At 51.9% G+C, this 20,853-nt stretch overlaps 6 protein-coding genes across 6 annotated transcripts; 4 read left to right on the top strand and 2 right to left on the bottom strand.

Annotated features, from left to right (window-relative positions):
• Nucleotides 1-690: 690 nt before the first annotated feature.
• BCR38DRAFT_462143 (dynein light chain type 1) lies at nucleotides 691-1,270 on the bottom strand (the record flags this gene model as incomplete). The annotated part of the gene is made up of 6 exons (XM_040862607.1): nucleotides 691-755; nucleotides 812-881; nucleotides 937-998; nucleotides 1,051-1,084; nucleotides 1,136-1,158; nucleotides 1,219-1,270. 6 exons carry the CDS (start codon nucleotides 1,268-1,270, stop codon nucleotides 691-693), a joined length of 306 nt encoding a protein of 101 aa, XP_040709327.1.
• A 702-nt stretch (nucleotides 1,271-1,972) lies between these two features.
• Nucleotides 1,973-4,955, top strand: BCR38DRAFT_145735 (uncharacterized protein). Its single transcript, XM_040853666.1, has 2 exons — nucleotides 1,973-3,063; nucleotides 3,260-4,955. Exons 1-2 carry the CDS (start codon nucleotides 2,089-2,091, stop codon nucleotides 4,745-4,747), a joined length of 2,463 nt encoding a protein of 820 aa, XP_040709328.1. The 5' UTR covers nucleotides 1,973-2,088; the 3' UTR covers nucleotides 4,748-4,955.
• On the top strand, nucleotides 4,904-5,469 carry BCR38DRAFT_145710 (uncharacterized protein). The gene has a single exon (XM_040853665.1). It carries the CDS (start codon nucleotides 5,059-5,061, stop codon nucleotides 5,344-5,346), a length of 288 nt encoding a protein of 95 aa, XP_040709329.1. The 5' UTR covers nucleotides 4,904-5,058; the 3' UTR covers nucleotides 5,347-5,469.
• Nucleotides 5,470-5,591: 122 nt separating this feature from the next.
• Nucleotides 5,592-8,618, top strand: BCR38DRAFT_415140 (uncharacterized protein; the record flags this gene model as incomplete). The annotated part of the gene is made up of 3 exons (XM_040859005.1): nucleotides 5,592-6,030; nucleotides 6,078-6,317; nucleotides 6,376-8,618. 3 exons carry the CDS (start codon nucleotides 5,592-5,594, stop codon nucleotides 8,616-8,618), a joined length of 2,922 nt encoding a protein of 973 aa, XP_040709330.1.
• Nucleotides 8,619-13,163: 4,545 nt separating this feature from the next.
• BCR38DRAFT_317349 (uncharacterized protein) lies at nucleotides 13,164-13,862 on the top strand (the record flags this gene model as incomplete). Its single annotated transcript, XM_040854723.1, has 1 exon — nucleotides 13,164-13,862. A coding segment is annotated over one exon (699 nt), but the record flags the coding sequence as incomplete, so codon positions are not given.
• A 3,761-nt stretch (nucleotides 13,863-17,623) lies between these two features.
• BCR38DRAFT_357486 (uncharacterized protein) lies at nucleotides 17,624-19,921 on the bottom strand (the record flags this gene model as incomplete). The annotated part of the gene is made up of 2 exons (XM_040857110.1): nucleotides 17,624-18,299; nucleotides 18,528-19,921. 2 exons carry the CDS (start codon nucleotides 19,919-19,921, stop codon nucleotides 17,624-17,626), a joined length of 2,070 nt encoding a protein of 689 aa, XP_040709332.1.
• Between the last annotated feature and the right edge of the window lie 932 nt (nucleotides 19,922-20,853).

A 20,853-nucleotide genomic window follows, 5' to 3' on the forward strand; every position in this document is an offset into this window, starting at 1 on the left:
GAAACTGTAGAGGCCAACGTTATTAGTTTCGCAAGCTGTATTAAAGGCGAGTCTACTAAGCTGTCTATTGGCCTTGGCGCGTACCTGTTGATGAAACAGGACTCATGTTTTAAAGATCTCATCGAATTGGCCGAACATATCGGTCTGTTTCTTGATTTATCGGGCAGGACTACTCCCCAGAATAGAATTTCCCCTTGAGCCGGAGATTTCATAGACACGAGTAAATATATGCTTCCGGTTTTGGGGCGAATCTGCTATACACAAACCCCTAAGTGTAATACGATGATGTAGTTAAATAAATCCGCGACGCCAGGGAGAAGTTTTCAAAAGGAGCAAAGGCAACGTGCCATCAACTGCTGCCCTGTGTCGCCCTCGCCCCAGCCCCAGCCCTAGCCTTGGCCTTCTCGCCTCACTTGTACACACTTACACAAGGCCTTTCATGGGTTTCCTCAGCTGAAGCTTAAATTGAGATGGTAAAATATGGATTGCATCATGTGTCATCTAGTTATACAACATCGGAAGATGTCCCAAGGCCCAAAAGCCCGCAACCAGACTTTTTTTTTAAACAAACTGCATCGGCCGAGAACCTTGCACATTCGAAGCCGCGAACTTTTCCCAGAACCCATGTTTGCAAACGGCCATTCATGCATATTTCCCTTGTGCCTTGACCCGTGGGCTTCGATACGAGATCTACTGCGTCTTGAAGAGTAGGATGGCACAGTGGCCCAGGTAGAAGTATATGAAGTGTTTTGTCTCTGAGCAACATCAGTGGAAATGTTCCGCGTGGGTACAGGGGTAAGCGAGTACACACCATGAGTGACAAAGCTGCCGAAGTTTCTACCGACAATGCAGTGCCATGTTGGTCCTTTGCGCTCATCGAACTGTTGGGCAGTTGGTTAGCGATAAGCTCCCATTTCTCCGGCACATGCGTCTCACCGTTCTCTTGATGTGCTGGGCGATATCCTTCTCAATGGTAAAGTTTCCCATGGCTTCCTGAGCTACACGATAGAGAATCAGTACCGGTGGCAAGCAGGCGCCAACCACACGTACCAACATCGACTGCCTCCTGCTGCATGTCGTCCGTCTGTCACACCATCAGCTTCGTTCAGGCCCAGGTTTGTTTCGTGTAACGCACCATATCCGCCGACTTGATCTGGGCTATTGTGGCCTGTTAGCTATTGCATCTAACCGTGTCCAGTTCATGAAATATCAACGGACCTTCAAGCTTTTCGCGATTTGCGACAGGCGGGGGGGATGTGGACTCGGCCATGGCTGCAATCGACGAAGGGTATTGACGAATGGGGGTGGACCTATACGAAGTCCGATCCGACTGGAAGCTATACACGCATTGCAAATATTAGCGAACAGCAAGGCGCTCGATACTTAAGCCAGGAGTAGCATCCATCAAGAGGGCGGAGGATGCATCGACAAACTCAACATACCGATCTGCGCAAGTGGGTTGCGGGCTAATACGTGGTCCAGAAGTATCCGCTGTGACGTTGGGAGTGGCTAGACCGGTCAACGGCTTTCAAAAATAGGTGCTGATAGGCTTGCTGCCCGCGAACGTCTGTTTTGGTGGTTTGTTTTCCAAAAAGTTGTTGCGAGCTTCAATCCAGGGATCAGGCAATGGAGGTCCACCAGACCCAGTGTTCAAGCTAGATAAACGCACGGGCCAGATTAAGGTCTGCCTGAGGTCTGACTGTGTACAGAAGTCAACGGGTTCAGGTCTTGATTGGAATCAAAGTATCGCTTCAAATATCCTCAGATAAAACTTATTTATCTATGACTGGTATCTCAATATGGATTTTTGATAAGTCTTAGAGATATCATCAGTGCCAAATCTGGTAGAAACAACATTTGAGCGGAAGGGGATGTGCAGTTTCAATGTTGGGCTAGTCTATCATAGCAGAGTGGGGCGATAACGCCTTCAAGAACAAACCGGATTTGATTTTTTTCTTCATCCACCATGCAGCTTCGGCATCGCGTTCACGACTTGAACATCATTTTGCGAGCTGCATAACCACCTTCTGGTTTGGCTCATCCACAGTAAAAAAGCCGAGCAACTCATCCAGAAGAACCTATATCACCATGGAGACTTCCCGGATATTTGTGCGTGGGCTTCAGCCAAACATCAAAGAAGCCGACTTCAGAAAACACTTTTCATCCCGCGGGCACATCACAGATGTCAAGCTCAAACCTGAGCGTGGCATAGCGTTCGTAGGATATAAAAGCCCCGAAGAGGCTGCCGAAGCTGTCAAATACTTCAATCGCTCCTTTATTCGAATGTCAAAGCTATCCGTGGAGCTGGCGAAGCCCATTGGAGACGTTTCCCTGTTGAAATCGCGGCAGCAGACCACAGCTGTTCAGTCGGCTCCCACAAGATCAGTTGTCCAACCACCAGAGACAAAAGAAGTCAACGCGAAGAAGAGAAAACGCGATCTATCCTACGATGCGAAATTGCAAGAATTTCTCGGAGTCATGCAACCTGGCAAGAACCCCGAGAACAGCGCGCTTGAGGTTGACGAGGAAACAAACCCAAGGAAGATAGTGGCCCTCAGCGGGGAAGAGTCCGACAATGAATACGAAAAGATACCAAGTCGAAATCGATCCATCGTTGAGCCCACAACATCGAAGAAGGTGACTACGCCGTCCGGAGCTGCATCCAACTCCATTATCCCCGGCGATGCCTCTGGCGATACCGTTAGCGACGCCCAGGATCCTCCCTGTGCTCTCTCTGGCAAGGCTGCCACGGATGATGACTGGCTCAGATTACGAACAAACAGGTTGCTCGACTTGATGGACGACGACGACATCGCTGCCATTCCATCAAGAGCCGAACCGTCTACAAGTTTACCGCCTACACCGGTACCCACCAAATCCTATGCGGAACCGGAGCGTACGGACGAAGCAGACGGAGACAAACCAGAACCAGATTCATTAGAGGAGGAAACGCCACTGCAATCTATATCCAGAACCAGAAGGCTTTTCATTCGTAATCTATCTTACAAGATAACTGAAGAGGACATCAGGAAGTTCTTTGAGCAATACGGTAGTCTCGAAGAGGTGAGCCAACCCCTGTTTTCTTCTTGCCATCCAATATTTGATTCCATGATGAAGCCTGATAGGGACATCGTATACCTTTGGTATTTGACGAGAACCCAGGACATGTATTTTAGTAGATGCTTTGTACTCTGAGAACAATCCCTTCATGTTATCTGCTTCGACTCTATCACTGTTCGTTCCAGCTGAAACAAAATAGGTTCACCTGCCGATGGATCGATCCGGCAAAAATAAAGGTTTCGCCTTTGTTGCCTTTGTCGAGTCAGATTCCGCAGTGGCCGCATTCCAGAAAGCAGACAAGGCAAGTTTATCTGGCCGAATACTCCATTTACTCCCGGGGTCGACAAAGCGGGACACAGTCGATGAGTTCGAACTTTCCAAGCTTCCCCTCAAAACACAACAGCTCTTGAAAAAGAAGGCTAAGGCAGCAACGTCCAAATTTGATTGGAATTCGCTGTTTATGAACCAAGATGCTGTGAATTCCTCAGTAGCTGCTCGCCTTGGGATCTCGAAGTCAGAACTCCTTGATCCAACGAGCGCCGATGCTGCCGTGAAACAAGCAATTGCAGAAACTTCTACGCTGCAAGATGTAAAGGCCTTCTTCACTGCGAACGGTGTCAACCTGGATGCCTTCAAATCAAGCCCAAGAAGTTACGCCGTCATTCTCTGCAAGAACTTTTCATATGGAACCAACACGGCCGAGGAGTTGAGGAGTGCTTTCGAAGTACACGGCCAGGTCACCCGAGTGCTAATACCGCCCAGCGCTACTATTGCCATCATCCAATTTGCCAATGAGGTCGATGGCAGGACTGCGTTTGATAAGCTCAAGTACAGCCGGTTCGGCAACAATATGCTGTTCCTGGAACCTGGACCACAAAACCTCTTTTCCCAAAGAGAACAAGGTGTCGCTGTTTCCACTAAGCCCTCTGACACGCAGAAAGTATCCGCCTCTGAGCTCCTAGAACGTGGTGACAATGACGGAGACATTGAGTCCACCTCTCTTTATGTGAAGAGCTTGAGTTTTGCTACAACGACGACACAGCTGGCCGAGGCTTTTCAGCATCTAGAAGGATTCCAGTCTGCCCGTGTCAAAACAAAATCAGATGCCAAAAAACCAGGTCAAGTTTTGTCCATGGGGTTCGGCTTTGTATCGTTTTCGACCAAGGCGGCTGCCGAGGCTGCATTGAAAGCGATGGATGGCACCGTCTTACATGGTCACAAATTGCAAGTCAGAGCCTCACATCGTGGCAATGATGTCGCCGAGGAGCGTAGACGTGAAGATCATGCGAAGAAGGTTGCCGGACAGAAAACCAAGATAGTATGTCGCAATTTGCCATTCGAGGCTACCAAATCGGACCTGCGAGCCCTATTTGGCACGTATGGTCAGATTCGAAAGATAAGGATCCCCAAGAACGTCAGCAATCGATCCAAAGGCTTCGCGTTTATCGAATTCACTACGGTGCGCGAAGCGGAGAACGCATTCAATGCGTTGTGTGACACTCACTTGCTGGGCAGGCGTCTGGTCCTCGAATACGCAGAGGCGGACGCTGCGGATGCTGAGGCCGAAATAGAGGCGATGCAACAGAAAGTTGGCGGCCAGGTTAACAAGGTAGCCCTGCAGCGACTCACAGGGGTTGGCCGCAAAAGAGTCAACCTGGGCGAGGACGAGGACGAGGGAGGCATTTAATTATGGTGTCTATACTTGTACCGGACGCTAATTATGTCACTGGCTGAGTTGACAGGGCATTGCCACGTTGGGACTAGGAACAAACATGGGTCAAATGCCCCTCCCTGACAAGGGATGCTCACAATCGGATCGCTTACCAGGCCCAGGAGTCTGGCACCGATACATCGGTACTTTGCGCGCCTGCATGACACTCTCATCCAATACCCCTCCCTTTCGACTAGTCTACATGTCTACAAGTCCCATATACCTGATCACCTGTATGTGTACTCAATCCAAGTCACATTCCCCCAAGTTGCATCGCGGCTTTGAACATGTTGGCCCGAGATGGGCAGGAAACATGGAGCACAATGGGCAAATTGAACATTCTTAGGGTAAGGATTGGGTTGTTTCGCTGTCTTCTATTCTCCATCCTGGTATCCTGGCATGCCAAACTCGTCGACGGATCTCCCGTTGCGCATCTTCCTGGTAACGTTTGCACCCTGGGGAGTTTCTTCAGCAAGCCGCCCTTTGGAGTCTACAAGGTGGGGCTCAAGACTGTGTTTGTTTGTTCACAAGCGATTATTGCTATTTTTTCGGATAGTCCAAGAGAGGCCGAGTAAGCAGGTGAGCGTCCGGGGTCCTTATAAGATATGTGATCTTCTTCCATACCAACAACGGCTCTGCCCGGGCGACCTTACCATTGTATAGTTAATAGTGACAAGTTTGCCACTGCCATTCCTTTCTACATTTCTCTCATTGCTGCCTCAAACGTTCTTGAGCTCTTTCATGGCCTTCGTAGAATTCTCAACTTTTTCATGAAGCATTCTTATTCATCCGCGCGGTGCCTGACGTAAAGCTGGCCATAATGGAGCACCCACGGCGCGTCCTGGCGAACCAGAGATACTCGCCCGAAGGGGACTATACATACGACCATCACAACGAACTAATCCAGGCGACGCGTCAACCTTTGCACGAATCGAATGGTAACGCTCAACCACACAATGTCGCTGCTCTAGCCCTGTACCACGGTCAACTAGGCCTATCACCACCTCTGCATTCGACCCCGACGCCGCCTATCCTTCCGGGCCAGGTGACTTCGACGTACGGGACCAGTCTGGGCAGAGGGCGGTCGTTCCATAGAGATTTGTCACTGCGGGAGTCGCCCATGGGTCATCCAAGAGGGGGCAGGAACCCGATATATTCGTGGAAACACTTTGCCGACTACCGTATGAAGATGACACAGAAGGAATCAGAGAACGAGGAGCCAACGTGGCCGTTGTATCTCGAGGATGCTTTTCTAGATGGTGAGTGCTTCGACAGTCAAGGTAAATCAAGCTGACACTTGGTGAAGCTCTTCTCTTAATTCCACTCATGGGCCGAAAGAAGTTCAGCTCAAAGGGTGTGTTGTATGGGCGTAATATGCTCCTTACCGAGTATCTTTGGATAGTGCACTGGCTTCTTTTCCCCGCGGGGCCTAGCGAGAAGGTACCGACAGGCAAGGCGAGGGAAAAACACAAGATGTATAGAACCAGGAAGCAGGTATCGAGCCACATCCAGGTGCTGAAAGGTTTTTTCTCTTCCCATCCAGTGTGTAAGTACTAGGACGGGTCACCTTCTGGTAATGAAGGGTACTGACTAACACGATACAGTCCACTTCTTCTTCCCACGAAAGGCCGACGAAGAAAAGGAAGACAGAAGGAGCATCAAGGAAGAGGAAGGAGAGACGGAATCGTTCAAGAACAACCGTGTGCTAATCGCTCTGGCCGAAGGCCGCCTTCCGGACGAAAGGCCCAATTATGAGTACTTTTCCCTTCTTCTTCACGGCGACTCGGAGGTGTTTGTACGGCCCAAGACGTGCTGGATCTACATATCATCATCTGAGGTAACGCTGAGCGACGACAGCAGGAAGGCGTACGCGGCGGACGGGGCTTGTTTGGACTCGGATGCCTACACGGTGGACGGTCAACGCCTCGAATGCAAGGGCGACTACCCACACCTGGTGCTGAACAGCAACAAGGACACCAGGAGGGAACTAAACAGCAGCAAGGATACACATAAGTCCAACATTCTGCTCCACGAGTACACGCACACGCTGTCACAAAAGGAGTCGGGGTCGACCAGGGACATTTCGTCCAAATGGGACCAGCGGTTTCCTGAGTTGCGGGAGAAGCTGATGGCAGCGCTGGATAACACGGATCCCTCACATGAGAGCACGTCCCGCTGCGTGGTTGGACCCTGTGACACATTGCAGTTCGAGGTGGTACTCGACCTCCACGCGACGAGCCAGTTCCCACCGGGTACTCACCTAAACGGCGTGGTGCTCCTGAGCATCTGCCGGCCCGAGCTGGCCAACCACAACTGGAAATCACGGACGAGTGTATGCAAGCCGGCCGAGCTAGACTCGGAGAACTCAGACTTGAGCTTCTGGGACCGCACGGCCGACTGCGAGGTGTCTGGACGCGGCAACGCAAGGGACACCATCGAGGTGCCCTTCCCTGCCATCAGCTGGGCAGACATGCTGATGAAGTTGGCGCCCTGCGTTACAGCGGACCGGCAGCGCGCGAAAGAGGAGAGGCCACACAAGATGAAGGGCATTAAGGAGGAGGACTGCGAGCCTCCTTTGTCGAGCCGGACACAGACGCCTACAGCCAAGGACCTCTTGCAGCAGGTGGCCATGTACCAAGAGATCTGGTCGACGCCCAATAACGGCAGTAACAACTGCGAAGAGAAGCGCAGATGGACTCGCCGCGCCGTCATCCTGTGGACCTTCTGCAACGTTCACACTAAGGTTGACGACAAGGGCAAAGTGCACACGGTTCCACCGGGCACAAATTGGCGCTTCCTGACCAAGCTCGATCCCCAATCCCAATACCACCAGCAGCGTGCCTACCTGAGCGGGTCTCCCAACATCTCGCGCAGCAACATCATGTCGCCAGATCCAGGCTATGCACACCACCTTAGCGCCACCATGCACGACAACTTCAGTGCTGCGTACGACACACCGAATATGACACAGGCCCACCTTGCTAGTATGACCAACACGGGCATGGGCATTCTCAATAGCTACCCTGATGGCCTGGCCACGCCGCCTCCTACTGCTTGTCTTCCTGCCAGTGCTAGCTACGCCCACAGCTTCGATAGTGCTACGATTGCTAGCAACGACAGCTTCCAGCCGCACCACCACCTGGGCTTCCTCTCCAACACCTCGGCCAGCGACAGCCAGAGCACCCTGGTCACCGACCACGGCCCGGACCCCTTTCTTTCTGGGCTCGGTGTGCCTGTCAACTCCTTCGACGATACAGATTGCGACGCCAATTTGCGCGGCTGGGTGGTATCTTCAGGTCTCGATGCCTCGCAATGGTCCACCAGCTACGTTGACACCCAGCAGAGCCTCGCCTGGGCTGCTGATCCTACTGCCGTCGAGATCGGCAATGGTACATCGGGCGATATCGCCGAGACGCAATGGCACACCGCCGCCGCACCACAACACCACCCTCATCACAACGCAGGCACCAATGCGCCTTGGAGCGACGGCAAGGATAAACTATGGACCACCACACCCAACACGGCCAAGACCACCACGCATGGCGATTGGCAGACCACCTTTCAACCCTGGCTGCAAGCCGTCGCCGTCGTTGCAGAAGGCCAGACCCAAACCCACGCCCACACCCAAAATAACAACAATATCAACCAGAACCACGGGTGGGATGATCTGGGATCCGCTGCCCAGCCCGAGAACTCCGTCGATACCAGCAGCTACCTGACCGCCTCACCGTCGTCGGCGGCGGCGACTTCATCATCATCCCTGACGCCTATGAAACAGCACCATCAGCCGCCGCAGGGGCGCAAGCGGTCACGCGGCGACGACTACGACGACGGGGGACGGAGCTGACACTAGCAGTCTGACCTACCCTGCCCATTCGATGCGGAAGCTGACTCACCCGCATCTGCATACGCCTATCCACAACGCGCCTCAGGCTGCCATGGACGATAGGCAGTCGTTTTTCTGAAAAAGAAGATTGCACCGTAACATTACTTTATATTGCTTACTACCCACACCGAGGTTTCGAAGTTTCAAAACTCGAACCGAAAGCGCAAAGAAGAGACTTGGCTGGCTGGCTTTCCCCGCCCCTTTCTCGTTTGGGGGCCTGGTTGCATCTGAGTGGGTGGCAGTTAGGAGTTTACGGAACCGAGGCGACTGGTAAATGAATGTTTGACATTGCATTTTGGATCGAGCCAGGCTTCTGGATTTCGATGGATGGATTTGATTGATGGGATTCATGGATTGGCTGATTGATTGCTTTCTTGGACCCTCAGGCATGCACACACCCACACACTTCAGGTTTGGCCCTTTTGGCTATATCCTTCATCTTCATCTTCATTTTGTCTTCTTCGGGTTTCACCCTTTCCGAGGCTCAATAACACAACGTCACACAGGTGTGGAGTATTAGGGGGCTATATCACATTTTGGGGGTGGGCGTTTTGATTACACTCTAGAGTTGTTGCTCTGCTTACTCACACGAGGGGTGGTTTGCCTCCAGTTATCGTTTCTATTTTATTTTATCAGTTCAACCAAGTCTTTTCCTATGTGGAAAAAATGTGGAAAAAAGGAATGGACATCAGAGAATTCCGATTGTTTAATTGGTAGTTTTTCCGCATTGCATATCTTTCTTCTCTACAACGTATCATCATCATTATCATCATCATTCCAATGTTGCCTGGTTGCTTACATACATATGACAATGTGTCCATTAAGGGGGGGCTTAGGGAGTGGAGTAAGGGGGGCCGTAACTGTCATTGATCCCAAGTGTTCGTGGCTTACATAGCCTACTTTCCAGCTGCGGGTCTGCAGTTGCCTGGTTTCATATCTTTCCGCCTACCACCAAATATCATCGCTTTCAGTGTCTTGGCCTTAGCCGATGTGACCCAAGGCTTTGAGGTAGAACGAAGCTTGTGTCGCCGTCGTGTAACCTGTCTTATCCTGTTTGCGGCTTCTTCCCCACCATCTACTCACGAGATCGGAGGAATATGTGTACCTATCGAGAGGTGACTATGACAACCGCCTTGCACGTCTTTTGTACCACTACAAGTCCACGAGTAACAATACGAACCGCATAATTTAATCCATCAGGATGACTGTTCCGCCCTGCCACCGTTTGTATACTACAGCACTTTCCAGAGGAGCAGGGTAGGCTGGGTGACTATCCAAAATACAACATTTCTTCGCTTCTTCACCCCAGTTTAAGTCAGAGCAAACCGAGAGGGCCCGTTCCTATTAATAACATCGTTACGGTGAGTGAGTCGAGTATTTATTTGCTTTTCACGATGCTACCGCTGCAGAAACCAACTTGACTTGGCGCTTAGACGTTGATTGATGAATTGATGGATTGATGGATAGATGATGCACCGCATTTCGGAAAATTGTCTTCGTTTCTCAAGGTGTCGCTGTCGAAAGATTTATCTCTGTAAGATCTGTAAGAGCCTTTTCTTGTACCTGACCGGTTGCAGCAAACTGCAGGCCATCCCGCGATTCGCAAGCCGGGTTGTCTCGCTGTGCGTCGGGCCTTTTCCAGGGGGAGGGGAGGGGGCGGGAGACAGATGTTTGCGATGGTCGGTTTAGAGGTTTGACGTCGGATCCGGCAGTACAAACGTCCGATTGACGATGCCTGTGGAAGGCCACAAGCAATCAAGCCCACTCTCGAAGCCGCAAGCCGAGGGGTGCCTCTTTTCTTTTGTGTAAGGACGGGGATATGGATGCACAAGAACACCTACTTTTAGCCGCGACCGACCGTTCTATTCTCCCTGCGTTGGGTCAACCGGGTCTCGATCACACAACGGTCATTGTGCGTGCGCTCAAACTATCCAGGTCCAACCCACCCTTCAAGATTCATCAGACGATCTGCGAAACAATCAATGGAGCCCAGAGAGACAAACCGAAACGGCGAAAAAGACAAATCAGATCTCCCAATCGGAGGGGAACTCTACTGCTCATCAAAAGCGGAGTAGCAGGGATGGACTCGCTTCGCACTGGCGGCAAGCGTTTCATTGTTTCGTGGGGCCGTGCGGAAACGTCCGAACGAAGGGCCAGGAAAACGCAATCAAACGTCGGCGATTTTCCTCCATCTTGACTTTTCTCATGATCGCTCTCTGGGGAGGTGTGTAAAGCGGGTGATAGCAAGGATCCAGGGCGTCTATGGACAGGGAATCGAGAAACGACGTTGGTGAAACCTCAACCGTCACAAACATGGCGCGCGTAACTTGTAAGTCGGGCTTGCCCAATGAAGGGAACGGCAGAAAGATAGACAACAGGATGCACGGTCGGTTCATCTTGTCTTTGACAAGAGAACGAAGAGGTATGAGCGCATGCACAATACCTTTGGATCTACATTGTTTGGACTTCATTGTTGGTATTGTGTAGAGAATGGCATTGCTGGCTGTTGGCTATCGCGCACCCGGTCAAACTTGGGTAGCGCCGCCGTCATCTTGGGAAGACCATCTCCGCCAGTAGCCACTTTTGCTTGTCTCTTTCACCGCGGATCCAAAGGCCGGTGAGGTTCCATTTGCTTGTGGCCTTGTGGCAAGGGTGGAAATTGAAGTCCGCTGCAGGTGATCCATGGATGTCCAACAGTGCCCCGGGTCGGTAGCCGGTATATATGTGTGGTCGGCCCAAGCCCCATCCTTGTCGGAGTACTTCGCATCAGACTCTCGAACCCAACGGCATTGTTGGGTTGGGCTTGAGTGTGAGTGACGTTGCCCTGCAACAGGAAGCTGGAAGATGCCTGACCACACCCTTCCCACGGACATGGTGGATCATGAGCAGATAGATAAGCAAATGGACTAGCACTAGCCGTGTGGAAGAAGCGGCGCTTATATCCGCAGGTTTTGAGCGCCGAAAATAGGCGGGCGATAATAGCAAAGGGAAAAAAATCATTGCACTCGTGCCTGCCAAGACAGCGCCAAAGCAGCCAACCGTGGCCCACATCTCCAGGAAGCACGAGCCGCTCGGTAAGTCTTCATGGCGGCTCGTCACCAAGCTAGTCGCTGCCATGGCTGGAAATCTCCAAAGACGAAGCAAAAGTGGAAAACAAAACTGCAGGGTTCGCAGAAAGGTTAGCCGCCACATATTCGCTGCCTTGCAGCCACCCAATATCCGTGTCGGCAACGCGGCCGTTACGGGTGGCGCCTTGGTCAATGGCATTGACTGGACCAGAGGCAACGAGAGACAAGTGCAAATAATAAGGAAAGTGCTAGTGTGGTGGGGTGGGAGCCTCCTTGTTCCAGAATGCTGCATGGCCGAAGATCTCTGCAAGGTACCATTTGGCTGCAGCTGCACTGCAAAGGGTACCTTTTCGCTTAGCCCTGCAGCCGTCGCACCCTGGCCCGTCATGGTCTGTGCACGGGCCCCTGCAGCGCTCATGCTCCACAGGCTTGGCAGACACCCACCCAACGACGTCTGGAGTGGTGAGAGTGCATCTTTACTTCGTGGAGCGACAGCGTCCGCATGAAGCGTCTGCAAACGACCTTGTACAACAGCAGAAACACGCCAGCCAGTCATCTCCAACATTATCCCATCTGGCATTGCAGCCCTGTCCCACATCCATGGTAGTTCTGTGACTCGCTGGGCCAGAGACAACGTCGAGAGGAGCCTCTCGTTGTCAAGGCCATGGCCATGACCCTGTCCACCTCATCCGCAAGATTTCTCCCGCTTGGCCTGCTGCCGTGAGCTCCGCTATTCGGTTAGAGATTCCCTAGTGTCGTTAAAATGATTCGTCTGCTTATCCATCCGTAGATCAGGTCGCGGGTGTATAAACCCACCTTCGAGTCACTCATCCTATGTGGGAGCATAACCAACAGGGCGGCAGTCACAAAGAGCGGCGAGGCATTTGTTAAAGAGCGGGCCACTAGTTTGGTCTCTTTGTTGAACTGTGCACCACTGAGCATCTGGGTTCTAGTCGGAATCTTGAGTCATGATCACTGTGCCTCGATCATCTTGATTTCAGCGTTATTGGTACTGCTTTGATCTCGACTCAAGACGACCTTACAACAAAGCCAAAGCCCCACCAAAACATCACGGCGACCTCACAACTAAGCCCTTCGGATAAAGACATTATCTGCATCCTGCGGTCCTTCTCTACTTTGTTCACTATGAACTACTAGTCAGAAACGAAGTCTTTCACTCCCTAATTTTATTCTTTCTGCAGCAGGGCCTGCTTGTTCATGCTGGACATCTTCACACAACACTCATTTTCTGCCCACCCAATTCGAGACGCAACAACAAATAAATTCCCCTCCACAAATAATAAAATCTCGCGGGCGAGAACCAGATCAACTTTCGACTATTATTACAACGGAACAGGCGACGACGACGGAAATAACAACAGCAGCAGCAGCAGCAGCAGCGAATATGGTCAACAAATCGTCCCTGAAGGCGCTTGCGCTCATCGCAGCTGCCCAATACGCCAACGCTCATTCGTGGGTTGAGGCTTTGTACCGTATCTCCAACACGGGCATGTTTGTTGGAGACATGGGATACCCCATGGGTTGGGTCAATCGCACTGCCCTCGGTCAGGCTTTCAGTGACGACATGGTCCTCAACAAGATTCTGGATTTGAAGTCGGACCCGGTCGTTTGTAGACAGTTCGCTCAGGGTGACTATTCTGGCCAGGCCCAACCTCTGAAGGCAGCCCCAGGAGATAGTATCGCAATGCTCTACGCCGAAAACGGGCATGTGACTGATCCGGAGCTCGTCCCTGGCCGACCGTACAGAGGCGGAAACGTGTACGTCTACGGCACACTGAAGCAAAAGCCTGACAACAAACTGAACGACATCCTCAATGTCTGGAACGCCGCAGGTACGGGCGGCAATAAGAAGGGGAAGCTTCTGGCAACCCACTTCTATGACGACGGCCAGTGCTACCAAGACCGGGGCGCGGAGGGACCCAAGTACCCCATCTTCGTGGAGCGCAAGAACAAGTACGGGCTGCCAGAGCTTCTTTGCCAATCTGATGTCCGATTGCCTGAGGATCTGCCCACCACGGGAAAGTACCACTTGTTTTGGATATGGAACTGGCCTCTGAATAATGGTCTGGCTGGCAACACGACTGAGATCTACACCAGTTGCGCGGAGATCCAGCTTGGTGCCTCTGATGACGGCTCGGCCAAGACGGACATCAAGTTTGCCGCGGACCTTCCGGTTGCGAATGCGGCTATAAAGTCCCAGATTCTCAACCCCATCGAGGCGCTTTCCCTTGGCATTGGTACCAATTCTCCCGCAGCCCCGACTGGTCTTCCCACCCAGACCACAGCTGCTCCGGCAAATACGACGTCCGCGGGCTCCACTGTAGGATCGACTACTACGTCGGCTGAGCACAAGAAAGCTATCACGACTGTCACCGTCACAGGTGCCCCGACTACTGTGACCGACTTTGTCACCGTCACCGTCACCGCTACCGCTACCGCTACCGCTGGTGGAAACGGCGCTGCTTCTTCGCCTGCCGGCACCACGACCAAGAAAGTCTCGTCGTCAACAGGTGCCGCGACCGCGCGCACTAGCCAAGTCGCCGTTACCAACATCACGGGCTTCATGAAGGTTCGTTCCACTGGTCAAGCTCGACGCCTTGCCGGTGCAGAACCCATCTAAGGGATCAACATAATGCCTCTCCTCTGTCCCCTCGGGAGAATGTTGCCGATTGTCAACAATTGCGAAAATCAACCGAACAAACGACCTTTCACGCATGCATCACAACTCAGCCCACATCTTTACCGCCACCACCCATACATAAACCCTTTTTTTCCTTTACTGTTCATATTTATTTGACTTGGGGCAACCCAAAGTCAACCATTCTGCATGGCTGGCTGGATTTGGATCAGCAGAGGAAAAGCCACACAAGGGCTTTGGTTTTACGTGTAGATGGTGGCATGAAACTTCCCGGTATATATGACGAAAAGGCGTTCTACAGGGGGAAATGATACCCGGATTCTGGTTGGTTTTGTTTGTTTTTTTCAAAGGAAAGGCGTATATATGGCACGCCAAGGCAAGGCGAGGGGGGGAAAAGTAAAGGAACTTGTTTATAGTGTTATTGCGGTGCATCCTGCACTCTGCGTTCCTGCCGGCAGAGCTAGTCTCGGGCAAATACATTTGATTCTGACACGATTTCCATCTTCCATGAGCCTGTTACTTGTATCTAGTTTCAACACCCTGAGCGTCATAACGAATCTTCTGATTCTTATAGCGCCGGGAGCATGTGGCCGGCTCGGCCCGGACTCACGGTCCAATCTCCACTTGAACCCCCAATACATCATGAATATCCACCTGGCCCGTCTTGGAACTATTGGAGAGAGAGGAGAAGAGAAACGGCTGCCCGACCGAGTCAACACAAACAGACTCGATGGTTGATGTTCGTCAGAACAAGAATCAACACCGATCCACTTACTCGCGTGATTCACGCCCGGTGGTCGTCCTTACAGAAGCTCGGCGGGACTACATGATCTTTGTTCTTTATTAGCGCTTGGCATCTTTCTAAGCACTTGGGTATGCTTGGCAAGGGTGTCGAAGTGGCTTGGAGCAAATTTTGTTCTTAAGCGCCTGTCTGCGCACCTAGTCAAGCCAGGTGCAGTATGTATGCGTCCCGGGAGATCAGATCCCGCACCGCCTCTGGCAATACTTTCTTGCACGAGTCTTACTCGAGGTTGAACTAGAAGACCTGGTCGGCGAATCGAATAGCAGTTGTAAATCATACCAGGATAATACTGCGTGTGGCGGTCTCGGTCTCAAGAGCAGTGACTATCAAAAGCCCCTCGGACGTGAGGACAGCGCTCACTACGGAGTAGAAACTTTGAACTGTCTCCCTGCTCGTCACCACATTGACCTAAATCTTGGACTGCCAAATTAGATCTCGCACAAGGATCACTGTTGCCAAGGATTCCGATCCATCCCACATCACGAAAGCTGCCCAAGCTTTCAACATCCCACCTGACCGGACCCGACTCAACTCGACGACACGTTAACGGTTATCTTGCCGAGCTATTAACAGCTGCGATGCTACTTCAAAGTACGTCAGCCCGTGTTCGTACTGAATTGCACATGCGGCTGGTCCAGTTAGGTCTGTTTCGTTGTCATCGATGCTGAACACGTTGCATCTTCCATATGCCGAGCCCAAAGGGTCAGAGTCAGTCAGTCAATCAGTCAGTCAGCCTCCTGGCTCTGCACCTCTCCCCCTCGCCTCGACCAGCTGTCTTCATCAGTCACTCATTCCAACAACACGCCAAGGTTCCCATCTTTGGCACCGCAACGCGCAGTCCTAATCTTTCGTTACGGAGACTCGCCAGGTTATGTCAATATAGATACAGCAGTCGTAATTTCCATGGTAGCACGGTGAAATCGTTAGAAAGGACGTTGGAAAGTACGACAAGAGCTGATGGGATGAGGATCTAGAGTTCTGATACCGAGTAACGAGCCTGACCTTCTGTTCGTGCTCTACACATTCTCTGTAACTCTCCGCCGACCTTGTCATAGGTGTCGTCCTTAAGAGATCCAAACCGAGGCCTGTCTATGTGATTGGCCAGGAGCGTTTCAGCATGCTCTCGGTCATTGCCCACAGGTGGCGAAAACGGTAGTACCCCCTATGATGGTCAGAGTGTGCGTCGTTGAGAGACGGGGGAAGTACCAGTTCTTCTTCAAGGAAGGACCGTGGAATATAAATGCCCTGTCATGGGCAACCCTTCTTGAAAGGTCTTAACAGTGCATCCTTATGTTCCCCAGATTCGCGGGAAGCTATCTCGGCTACGCTCCAGGTCTGGGGTGCGTAGACCGGATGCGTACAGGAGAGCCCGGTTGGTGTCAATCAAGAATAGACTTGCGAATACACCGGCATCATATATCGGCGCGCCCAGTGCATATCGACTTAATCCGCTACTGTGCCTATATTGACAAATCTGGGTCGGCCTGACTTATTGTAAATTCATTATCCCTGTAATCTCATCTAAATTATACTAGGTATTCTTTTCACTGACTGATATTCTCTTCGAGTTCTTATGCATTGTATAGCAGAATCACGATGAAGACAGTCTGCTTGGGAAGGGGGAATAACAACTATAAAAGCGCAACCAGAAGCAAGAGATCAAAATATTAGTGTAATGAAAGACTACAAGTACTCTAACTCTCGTAGCCAACTGACGGGCGAGGGAGACACAGATATACGTGATGCCATTACGGGCAATAACAAGATCAGAACACCGCGGTATCATATATGACATGGCTCGTCGAATTTTGATATTTCACGTCTGAGCATGTATTTGGTTCCTTCCACCCATCTACACCCCAGTCAAGCTGAGAATGTTTTCATTTTCTTATGTCCAAACAACCGTGTAGAACATTACACGTGAGATAACAATTCTGCTGCTTCGGCATAGATTTCATCCTCGGACGTTTGACTCGAGTTCTTCCTCTTTCCTCTGAACACCTTCACAAATTGAACGTCTCTTGTCTCCTCTCCACGCCACTATTCCTCGCTCTCAACTTGGAGTTTCTCCAAGCTAAACAAAAGGTCTAACCTCTCTGTTTTGAGGTGTACTTTTTTTTGGCGTCAATATAACGCAGCAGTGTTAAAAAGCCAATAATCCATGTCGCTTATGTGGGTATCAAAATTGGTGCAATGCACTAAGAGCAAATTGACCATGGTGAGTTGGTCATGGTGTCCTGACATGCTGGTCCGAGAGTTTCCGAAATGACGCTGCCAACTTTACAATCCAATGTCATGTTCCGTTCCCGCCACCGATAATTTGCCCGTCACAGTGAGGACCCGCGAGCCAGTCCTACGTTCAAACCGGTAGCTGGCTCACAAAAAGCAGCGTGGCGACAACAGACGTATAGAAGCCAGCTGGTGGGCTCTCGACAAATCAATAGTAGCGTTTAGGCTCCTCCACACGTCGGCCATCAAGAAACTTGGGGCTCCGTCCGTCCTGGTACAGATTGGGTGATTGTTGCTGCCTCTTGGCCTCAAAAGCTGCACGCTCCTCCTCGTCCAATGAGAAAGCCTTTTTCAGCCATCCAAATGCGCTCTTCTTCTTCTTGAGTTTCTTATGCTCTGTGTTCGCTGTGGTCACATTGCTCAGCATGCTCATTCCCATGGTCGAAGGTGCATTGCGCTGATGGCTGTACTGGTGGTGCGTCGCCGAGGTGTGAGGACGGTGCATATGTGCAGGTGCCGTCACAGCTGTCCACGGTCGTTGTTGCAATGGTGAGTGTGGACTTGCTTGCACTGGCCGGAAGAATTGTTTGTCGCTCAGTGGAGAAGGGATCGTGTTGGGCATAGCAGGAGGAGGTAAGTCGACAAACATGCTTGCGTCCAGGTACACCGGCGGTCGTCCCTCGGCGTCCGAGCCATATGCTGAATCCGGACCATGGGGGGGTCGTGGAGACTCGCGTGGAGACTCATACTTTCCACGATTGACGTTCCTCGGCGGTACTTGAATCGATTGAGGTGGATTGTTTCCTCTTTGAGATAATCGTTGACGCAACGAGGTTCTTTTCGCAGGTTTATCCTCCGGCCTTGGCTCATATCTCGAGTCCATCCTTGATTCATATCTCGACCCTGACCTTGGCTCCTCTCCCGACTCTGTCCTTGACTCATATCTCGAGTCCGTCTTTGGTTCATATCTCGACCCTGACCTTGGCTCCTGCTTTAACTCTGTCCTTGGTTCATACCTTAGATCCGATTCTGGCTCGTACCTTGGCTCATGTTTTGGCTCGGACTTCGGCTCAGACTTCGGCTGAGGTTCTGGCTCCCACGTAGGCGAAGACGGGTGATCTTGAACCATGGGAGACGGCAAAGGCGCCGGGGGTAGAGGCGTATAGGTACGCGGTTGGAGAATAAAGAGCCCCTCTTCCTCTATAGGGCTAGGTCTTAGACTCTCTCTTTGCGGCTCTGGTTCGGTATCTATCTCCAAAATGGGCACTGTCCACAAAGCCGTGTCCGACGTCTGTGGAGGCTTATACTGAAAATCTGGCAAGGTGTCCCTCGCCGAAGGAGAGGCAGGCGGAGATCGAAAACACGCGCTACCAGTTGAAGTGCATGGGGAGTGCGAGGCAAAATAGGGATCCGAAGGTCGTCGACTCGTGGACGAAGACGATCTTTGGGAAGCCTTGGACGAGGCTTGTTGCGGGTGTGTGGCGTCCGTGGCTGACCCAGAGAATGGCTCGACAGTGAACTGAAGAGGCATCAATGCACTGGCTCGTAGGTTGAGCTCAAACCCACTGGGACTTACCCTTGTCCTTCTGCTGACTTCGCCAGCTCTTAGATTCATCTCAGCCACCATCTGGCCGATCTTGGTCAGAAGAGAATCCAGGACGGAGGCGTTTTCCTGCAGGTCGACAAAGGCCTTGTACCACCCCTCGGCGTTTCCCTTCATGGCGTCGAAAATATCCACGACATCGGGTCGCTGCTGGCGCCATGGACGATTCTGCTGATCCCCCAGATAGACGGCGAATTCCTTGGTCGACTTTAGACCCTCCTCGACGTCATTCAGTGTTGCCTCGAGGGCCATGGTAGTCCGATCGACAATGTGCTCGATTCTCTCGTTTCCAGTCACGATCTGCAGGCGGAACTTGCGATCCTCAAGCATCTTTTCGAAAGTCGACATGTTGTTCATTGGCAGCTTCAGGAAATCGATTCGCTCTTTGACATCCTCGATGGCGAAATTGACATCCTCCATGGCCACTTCGAGAAACTCATCCACCTCGTCGATGTGTCCCTGCAGGATGTTGACAACCTGTATGTTGCTATTGGCGATGCCGTTCAGCAACAGGTATACGCCAAAGGACACCTGGGCCATGAGCTTCCACAGCTCATGATATGACTGGCCTGGGCGGTATCGCCACAGCTCGGCATATAGTTCGGCACCCCTTTCGGCGTCAATCAGATGGTTGTGACGTGTTTTAGCGTCGCCGAAGCTCAGCTTAGGCTTTTGCGCCGCAGCATTGGTCGTGGCTTCGATCAAGGACTCGGCAAAGGCCGACTGCATGGCGGGAATCGGGTGTCGGGGGACATTGGCAGCCGCATCCTCCATTCTCTTCCGCGCAGGTTCTGCTTCTTGTTGTGGCTTTGCATGGGCCTGGGACTGAGCTGGCTCGGTGTGATGGCGAGGCGTCGGGGGCGCATCGTCGTCCTCTGAGTCGGAAAGAAAGAGGGTTGGCATGTCCTCGTCCTGGTGAAGCGACAACGGGAAACCAGCCGTGGCCGCCATAATGCACAGCAGTTGCTGCTATCAAGCAGGAAGCGCTCGTGAGGCCCAACGACGTTTCTCTGGGCGGCAGCCCACCCGTCCAGTTCAATCAATGTCAGAACAATACCACTTCCAGGCAAAGGTCGAGAGGCCACCAGGCCAGCCAGGTTATTGAAGCTGACTCGTGGCGTCGCTGAAAATAGTATGGACCGGTACGGTAATGCGTGATACCGCGTGTAACCCAGATGTGCAGCCTGCAGTCTGCAGGCAGCCGAACAATTGGGAGTTTGTCGGGGCTATCGTATACTTTATCGATCGAAGTAGGATCATAAGAGTCTCGTCAAAAATGCCGTGTTCAAATATTGGTCGTGTTGGATCGACTTGGGTTAATCCCGGATGCACAGGTTCTCTTCACCACAGAGCTAATAAGCGGAACGACATCGCTGACGGTCGGGGCTGACAACAGGGGCGCGGAACGTAGGAGCACGGTGGTGACAGAACAATAAGATAGCGAGAGTGGTGTAGCAGTGTAGTACGAGAAAGAAGTGTAGCTAGATAATACTGGTTTAGGCGGCGAACGAGTGACTGTGACGAGAGTGAGGTAAATGGTGGTTGTGAGGTTGTGAGGCAGTGAACGAGCGACGGTATTCGGCAGCTAAAGGCCAAATAGAGCAACGTCTCGGGCGACAGCGATGGCGACGGCGATGGCGACAGCTATGGCGAGTCAGCCAGTAGGTTTGATGATCCGAGGATGTTACAGAGTGGCTGAAGAAAGAAAGTCGTGGTCGATGCGCCAGGAACGAGACTACAGTCAATTGTTGGTTGCGACTCTTGGCCCGGTGACAGCAAGAGGCAGTCAATTTGTGGCGATTTTCGAATCACCGGGCAATTCAACTTGGCATTGG

This window comes from Pseudomassariella vexata, assembly GCF_002105095.1.
Source record: "Pseudomassariella vexata strain CBS 129021 chromosome Unknown BCR38scaffold_31, whole genome shotgun sequence".
Lineage (NCBI taxonomy): Eukaryota > Fungi > Ascomycota > Sordariomycetes > Amphisphaeriales > Pseudomassariaceae > Pseudomassariella > Pseudomassariella vexata.

Coding starts and splice junctions, on each gene's coding strand:
- BCR38DRAFT_145735 (XM_040853666.1), top strand. CDS start 2,089: ATGGAGACTTCCCGGATATTTGTGCGTGGGCTTCAGCCAAACATCAAA. Junction 3,064..3,259: donor AATACGGTAGTCTCGAAGAG/GTGAGCCAACCC, acceptor GAAACAAAATAG/GTTCACCTGCCGATGGATCG.
- BCR38DRAFT_145710 (XM_040853665.1), top strand. CDS start 5,059: ATGTTGGCCCGAGATGGGCAGGAAACATGGAGCACAATGGGCAAATTG.